The 7,178-nt window shown below is 44.1% G+C and overlaps 1 protein-coding gene across 1 annotated transcript; it reads left to right on the top strand.

Moving 5' to 3' along the window:
* Positions 1 to 884: 884 nt before the first annotated feature.
* Positions 885 to 6,719, top strand: MYOD1 (myogenic differentiation 1). The gene is made up of 3 exons (XM_061610229.1): positions 885 to 1,837; positions 4,648 to 4,726; positions 5,656 to 6,719. The coding sequence occupies exons 1-3, from the start codon at positions 1,295 to 1,297 to the stop codon at positions 5,913 to 5,915; spliced, it is 882 nt and encodes a 293-aa protein (XP_061466213.1). The 5' UTR covers positions 885 to 1,294; the 3' UTR covers positions 5,916 to 6,719.
* Positions 6,720 to 7,178: the final 459 nt, after the last annotated feature.

Genomic DNA, 7,178 nt, shown 5'->3' with positions numbered 1-7,178 from the left:
AAATCGGGGAAAGTGGTTTAAGAGTAAATAGATTACTAAGAGAGAAAACATATATTTTATGATTACCAGCAGATAAACATATATTTATGCAGAAGTATTTTTAAAAACAAAATGTATCGTTAAGAGCTGATATTACAATCCAATCCAATAAAGTAAAATGAAAGTATTAGGAAGGTGAAGTTGAACGAAATAATTCCACGAATGCGATTATTTCGATGGGAACATCTATCAAGACTCCCTTCCAAACGGGGGAAAATGCTACTTACACATTTAGAGAAGAAAACATTCTCCTAAAACGGCTCCACAAACTACTCAACGTAACAACGTTGCAGTTATTTTATGATCCCGGCCCCCCCCATAGATTACGATCTCTTTCTTTTTTAAAACACTAAGTTCATTTTTACCTTTCGCTATATATTTGCATTGTGCAGAATATATTTTCTTGAAAGAATTATGAATACAGATAGTTGATTACTCGTGGAGAGAGAAAACAGCCTTGAGTGCAAGAAAAAAAACCCTGTTAGACTGACAAACGTTCCCTTATTCTTTGCCTTTATTTGTCCATTGCCTTTATTCATTTCGCAAATAATGCAAGGAGCCCGACAAACGCTAACAGCAGCACTTTGTAAACGAATTAAAGTCGTGGTGCGGTCCTCTCTCAAGAATGCCATCTGGGCAAGAGAGGAAGCCAGAGAGAGCGCAGAAAAGGGCGATTCCCCTCCCCACTCACCCCCCGACGCTTTTTCTCCAGCTGCTGCAGTTTGACATTTGCAAAAACTTTTCTGCGGCTTTTGCCGGACAGGGTCTTATAGCCGCCATCCAATCGGGACGAGGTTTTTCTCTTCTCCCTCCCCCTTCGCGACCCCAGCTACTGGCTCTGCGAGGCCAAGGGGATAGGCCAGCAGGTGGAGGAGAGGTGGCCGTGGAACACTACCCACCCTCCTTTCTGGAATAAATAGAGCCACGAGGCGAGCTGGTTGGATGGCATCCGGGAAGGGCTTTTCGTTTTCTCCATGGCAGGCTGAGCAGAGCAAAGGGGAAAGGGGGACAAAGAGGAAACAGCCCAAGTGAATGAAGCCCCCTTAGGCAAGCGTCTCCCTCTACTCCCTGACCTGGGAAAAGAAATCGCGGGCACTTAGCTTCGCTGGACCCAATTCCCAACGCTGGAATTGAAGCCCCCTCACCCCCTCTGCTTTGTTTTGTTTTTTTGAACACTAGGCACTGATTGCGGGGGTGGGAAACCCGGCCGCTTCTCCCTCCGTTCTGTCGATTCATTCCTTCCTTCCTTGCGCCCATGGACGTGCTAGGTCACATGGAGATCACCGACGGCTCCCTCTGCTCCTTCTCAGCCGCCGATGACTTCTACGACGATCCCTGCTTCAACACGTCGGACATGCACTTCTTCGAGGACCTGGACCCTCGGCTGGTGCACGTGGGGGGCCTGCTGAAGGCCGACGAGCACGGCCACCACCACAGCCACGAGGACGAGCACATCCGGGCGCCCAGTGGGCACCACCAGGCCGGCCGCTGCCTGCTCTGGGCCTGCAAGGCCTGCAAGAGGAAGACCACCAACGCCGATCGGCGCAAGGCCGCCACCATGCGCGAGAGGAGGCGGCTGAGCAAGGTCAACGAGGCCTTCGAGACGCTCAAGCGCTGCACCTCCACCAACCCCAACCAGCGCCTGCCCAAAGTGGAGATCCTTCGCAACGCCATCCGCTACATCGAGAGCCTCCAGGCTCTCCTGCGTGAACAAGAGGACGCCTACTACCCGGTGCTGGAGCATTACAGTGGCGACTCAGACGCCTCCAGCCCGCGCTCCAATTGCTCCGACGGCATGGTGAGTCTTGCTTTCAAGCGGAAACCCTGCTGTTCTTAGCAGGGCCAGCACCCAAGAATCCTTTGGGAGGTTGGCCGCCTTATGCCTGACTTGCAGCTTTATGAGAACCAGACAGCCAACAGAGGCACTTCTCTCGTCGCCCCTCTCTCAGATGGAAAAACCGGGCATCTCTTAAAAGTCTGTTAGTTACGTACCTGTTAAAGATACAGGAGTTGTGCCTGAAACAATATGGCAATTCTAATAGTTATATTTCATCCTGGGCCTTGATGTGTGGAAGGGAGGTGAGAAGCTTTCTCGTTTGCCTTTAGCCAAAAGAAACTTTCTGCTTTGCCTCTAGGCAGACCAAGCACCGGAATCTATTTTCACTGTCAGGATAAGCCCACTGACATACCAAGTCACCTGGCGCTCATACTCCATAGCATGCAGTGTGTTCTCTTCTGCCACCTCTAAGCAGGCCTGTAGCCAGGGGTACCCACCCCCTCTAAATTTTTTCTGCCCTCTAATTTTTTAACAAAGAAATAATTAAATTTATTGCATATTACTCCCCCCAAAAAACTTTTAGGCTGCCTATGGGCCTGCCTCTCGGGAATGACAGTACGCATTTGGCATAGGGACAGGGACTTCCAGATCAGGGGGCATCACTTCCAAGTAGGCATCAGCCCTGACAGCTCTTTTTAAAGAACAGAAAGCTGCAACCCTCGGCACACTTTTTCTGGGAGTAAGCACCATTGAAATCAGGGAGTAAAAATGTGCATAGGATTACACGGAACACTTGTTTTCTATACTCTGATACCTCTGGGAGAAAGTAACATTCTTTATTAATCTTTGTCTCAAGGACAACAGAGAATATTTCTTTCAGTTACCCTGGGGGCAATTCTAATGTGTCCCCAGGAGATAATATTCTGTCTCCTGTAATCAGGCTGTTGGAAGGTTTCCTTGATGATCTGAGCCTCCAGAGGAGGGAGTCCTCTTCCCAATATAGGAGATTTCTTCTCTGTCTCTTGGGAATTGCGGAGACAGGGCTCCTCCGCTATTCTCTTAGGGAGTATAAAATGCAAGAAGGAAACATCTTTCTGCTCTTATTAAGGTAGATGGGTCCCTGGTATCAGAGGAGCAATTTCCCTCTCAGGGTGCAGCCTTATGTAGGAGTAAATCCCAATCAGTGGGATTTAATTCTGAGTAAACAGGCATAGGATCAGGATACCTAAACTGCGACTTTCATTCATTTATTTAGGAAATCTGTAGACCACCCTTAAGCATAAGCTCACACAGTGACATAGTTAAAATGTTAAGTAGTTTTTGATTTAGAAAAAAAGTGTCTAATAAATATAATAAATAAATAAAATAAAAATAAAATACAAGAATAAAACAAATCAACACAAAAATCATAAATAGGCAACACTAAGCAATAAAAAACACAGAAACAGCAGGATTCATTCAACAAACATGCCAAACCATAAACCAATGAACTATAAATATCCGTCTGTCATTTTGCTGCTACAGGTTAACACCAGTACTCCTCTGGAATGCAGTTCCCTTTGTCCTACCAGGGTAAAGTGTACTGGTAAAGAGTGATGACTTTATCCCTGGGGAAAGAAATGATAGCCATCTTGTTTGGTCCTGCTGTAATTTCTTAATTCTCGGAAAGGAGATAGTAACAAGCCTGTGTACACTAAAGATGAATTTCTGAGACGGGATGGTAGCTAATATTACACTCTGATCTCATTCGCACCCGCAGGAATGGGGCAACTGGAAGGAAAGACAATCTTCTTTAGAGGGCACTCCTTGAAATACAACACAGACCTAGTGTTACTTACAATGCAAGCCCACACACCTTCCACTTAGAAGTAAGCTCCATTGTACCCACTAACCCAGGAGCAAGTCCTGTTGAACTCGGTGGGGTTTATTTCTGAGTAGACATATATTCCGGACTATAACGGAGTTGGTAGAACCATGGCAAGATAGTCAAAGAGTGGCTATAGCTGGCAGGGACATACAAAGTTGTGAGGACAATATTGTGTATTGTACTAGTCATGACTAAGAACGCACATGTTAGGTGAAGGAGAAGTGCACCAAAGATGGGTGGTGTGCATATGCATGCGAAAGAGAGAAATTGCTAATCTACAGCATTAGCATTAAGGGCAGAGGCAGGGAGAAGGAAAGGAAGTGAGTTTCTTCCAGTCCAGTGCTTAGGACTATGAACAGGGGAGGGTTACATGCACTGGAATTCACTACTCAAAATACGACTGTTGGCCTACTGTATTTTGCTTTGATGAATGCTTGCAGTTCAGTAATAGGTGATCAAATTGGTTCATTTTTAATGCCAGTGTGCTGAAGTGACTAGAGCATTGCGTTTGAGCATGAGAGATGTAAATTCAGAATCTTCTTCAGCCATGAAGTTTATTGCTTAGTCTCAGGCTCGTTGCCACGACTCAGCACAACCTACCTACAAGATAAGAATTGAAATACATATGCTATGCAATTGATAGGAAGATGTATGGCTGCTGAGTTTGTCTCTTGCCAAATGCAATAAAGAGCAAATACATGTTAAAAGCAAAGAGACTTCAGCAGAATGAGAAAACATATTAAGACTTCTGTAGAAAAGTGTGATTGTGTTATTGCTGGAAGGGCCACATGCGTTAAGGTGACTGCTACCCTTGAGAATGAAAGGGCTGCTAGATTGTTATGCTTGCATTTCCTTCAGCAGACACATAAAGTGTGAATGACAAGTATGCACACTTAAGCACTCATTTACACACTTGTGCACCTGGTTGCCCTGATCGAGTTTCTGATCTTGGTTTTGTTTCTAGCTGGAATACAGTGGACCCCCTTGCAGCTCCCGCAGAAGGAACAGTTATGACAGCAGTTACTATACAGAAACACTAAGTGGTAAGTGTCTGGCTTGTAAGAAATACATTATTCTGTATTATGATACCTGGACCTAGGATGTGCACACGTACATGCTTTGTGCCCTTTTTTACCCAGATGTGGGTTTTCTGAACCTCATTTAAAACATATTTCCATTATAAATAACAATAAACATTGTTATTATTGTGACAATTGACTTTGACTTTTTCCTATTAATTTATACACTGCTTTTATTTAAAAAAACATAATTTTTAAAATAAAAAATGGCGAATGGTCCATCTCATTACCTTGGATTTAAACTTTTAAATAATTGGGCAATTATTTGCTTTCCATAGCTACTGTACACTTTTATTAATATTTATATATTATTTTATCTGTTTATTATGATTTTACCCCACCCTAGAGGAAGCCTACATGCAATCCAACACAATAACAAGCTAAAATATTTGCTGGCCTGGGCTCCTACTAAGAGGAAGGACGGGATATAAATCAAATAATAAATAAATAATAATAAAAACATTAAAAGACTTTTATAAAAACAATGTAATAAAACAATGATACATGTTGCAGCAAGCAGAGATTTAAAAAAAGCAGCACCAGTCACCCTTCCCGAAAAGGCTTAGACAAACAAATGCGTTTTTAGGTCTCGGGAAGAAACAAGCCAGTGTGGGGACAAGCACAGTTCCACAGGTAGGGAGTTCCAGTGGGGCAGAGGGGGATGACACCACAGAGGAAGTGGTACCCATTGGCAGGACCACAAACACCCCTCTGTTAATAAAGAAGTCTTTTTAATAGCTTATTTGTCCTTAATTTCCATTGAATCCCCTCTCAGATCTGTATGTGGACAGTCAATTGAAATATGATCATGTATGCTTTTGCGGGGAGTGTCCTATGACAAAATGGCTTTTCCTTGACATTGCTTCTTAGTTCCCTGGTCTCCTTGTCCTCAGATTCAAAGCAAGGGAAGAGTTCAGTCGTTTCCAGCCTAGATTGCTTATCAAGCATCGTGGAGAGGATTTCAACAGACAGCACTGCCTGTCCAGCCCTGCCCACAGTTGAAAGTGGAACCGAGGGGACCCCCTGCTCACTCCAGGAAGGGGCTAGCCTGAGCGACACTGGAGCCCACATCTCCTCCCCAGCTAGCTGTACTCAGCACCCCCAGGACAGTGCCAGCAACAGCGCCAGCAACCCCATCTACCAAGTGCTATAAAGCATCAGCAGACACAAACTGCAGCATTGTTGACTGCCAGCCAAGATGCATAAATCTGCCTTCCAAAGATCGACAAAGACACTACTTATGGGCTGCTGGGCTTTTTCCCCTCCCACCGGTTTTAAAATGTATCTCATAATTCCTCTCAAATATATATATATATATATATTCCAAGCTTGTATTACTTCAGAATACAGTTATTTATTGGTGGTAAACAAAAGCTATTTGATTTGTATATAGAAGAACATTAGAATAGTGTACCATGACATGGCCAATGTTTAATTTGTGCTTTAAAAAGAGGGGACCCTTACATTGGAGACCCTTCTCAGATCTGTGAGAAATAAACTCTCACAGCAATCCTGCACAAAGGCTGCTTAACTGCCATTGATTTCAGCATGATTTTAGGCTACAGTCCTGTGCACACTGACACTGGGGTAAGCCCCACTTACGTTACTCATTGGGATGTCTACATAGGCATGCATAGGATGGCACTGTTAAGCAACCGAAGGCTGCCCTCTTATTGCCTGGGAGGACTGCAGCCTTTCTTTTCCCTCAGAAACATAGACATCCACATGTGTTCAAAAAAGGTTGTGGACCATTTTTTTAAATAGTTATTTTGTATACTTGTAAATAAGAGTTGCTTTGCAAAAAAAAAGAGAAAAGATTCCAACAAAACAACCAAAAAATGTTTACGTATTTAATGTTGCTTGGTTTGTCGTGCCAAACTAACTTTATATATTTATACAGTATGGATGCTGAGAATGTTTTCAACAGTATTCTAAATAAAGATCCTTATTTATAACACTGCTGGAGTTATTCTGCCTTTGCTTAGGGGATTTCAGTGTTACTTTTGGTATGTCAGCAAGTACATTTCTCATTTCGCCAACTTGCATATTCATTTGCAAAGGACAGTGCACCAGAATGTTCACTGATATATGAGGTGGCTTAGAGCACAATCCTATACATGACTACTCAGAAGTAAATTCCATTGAATTCAATGGGACTGACTCCCAGGTATGTGTGTATAGGATTGCAGCCAGGCAGAGCAATCCTATCTCTGCCTGGGGAAATGATGAGAATGGCAGGGCCACCTGCCAGCTCCTACTGGTCAGGTCAGAAGATAGGAGAAGGGGGAGGAGCAGGCAGTTACCTTCCACCCCCCGAACCAGTTCCAGGCTACCAGAGCAGAAGGCCCAAATTGGCCCCTCACCTGGTAATGGGCGGGCATAGAATCCAGCAAACCTTGGTCTATCTAGCTCCTGC

This window comes from Rhineura floridana, chromosome 2, assembly GCF_030035675.1.
Source record: "Rhineura floridana isolate rRhiFlo1 chromosome 2, rRhiFlo1.hap2, whole genome shotgun sequence".
In the NCBI taxonomy this organism is placed as follows: Eukaryota; Metazoa; Chordata; class Lepidosauria; order Squamata; family Rhineuridae; genus Rhineura; species Rhineura floridana.
The sequence above is the reverse complement of the archived record's forward strand: the minus strand, read 5'-3'. Positions and strand labels throughout refer to the sequence as shown.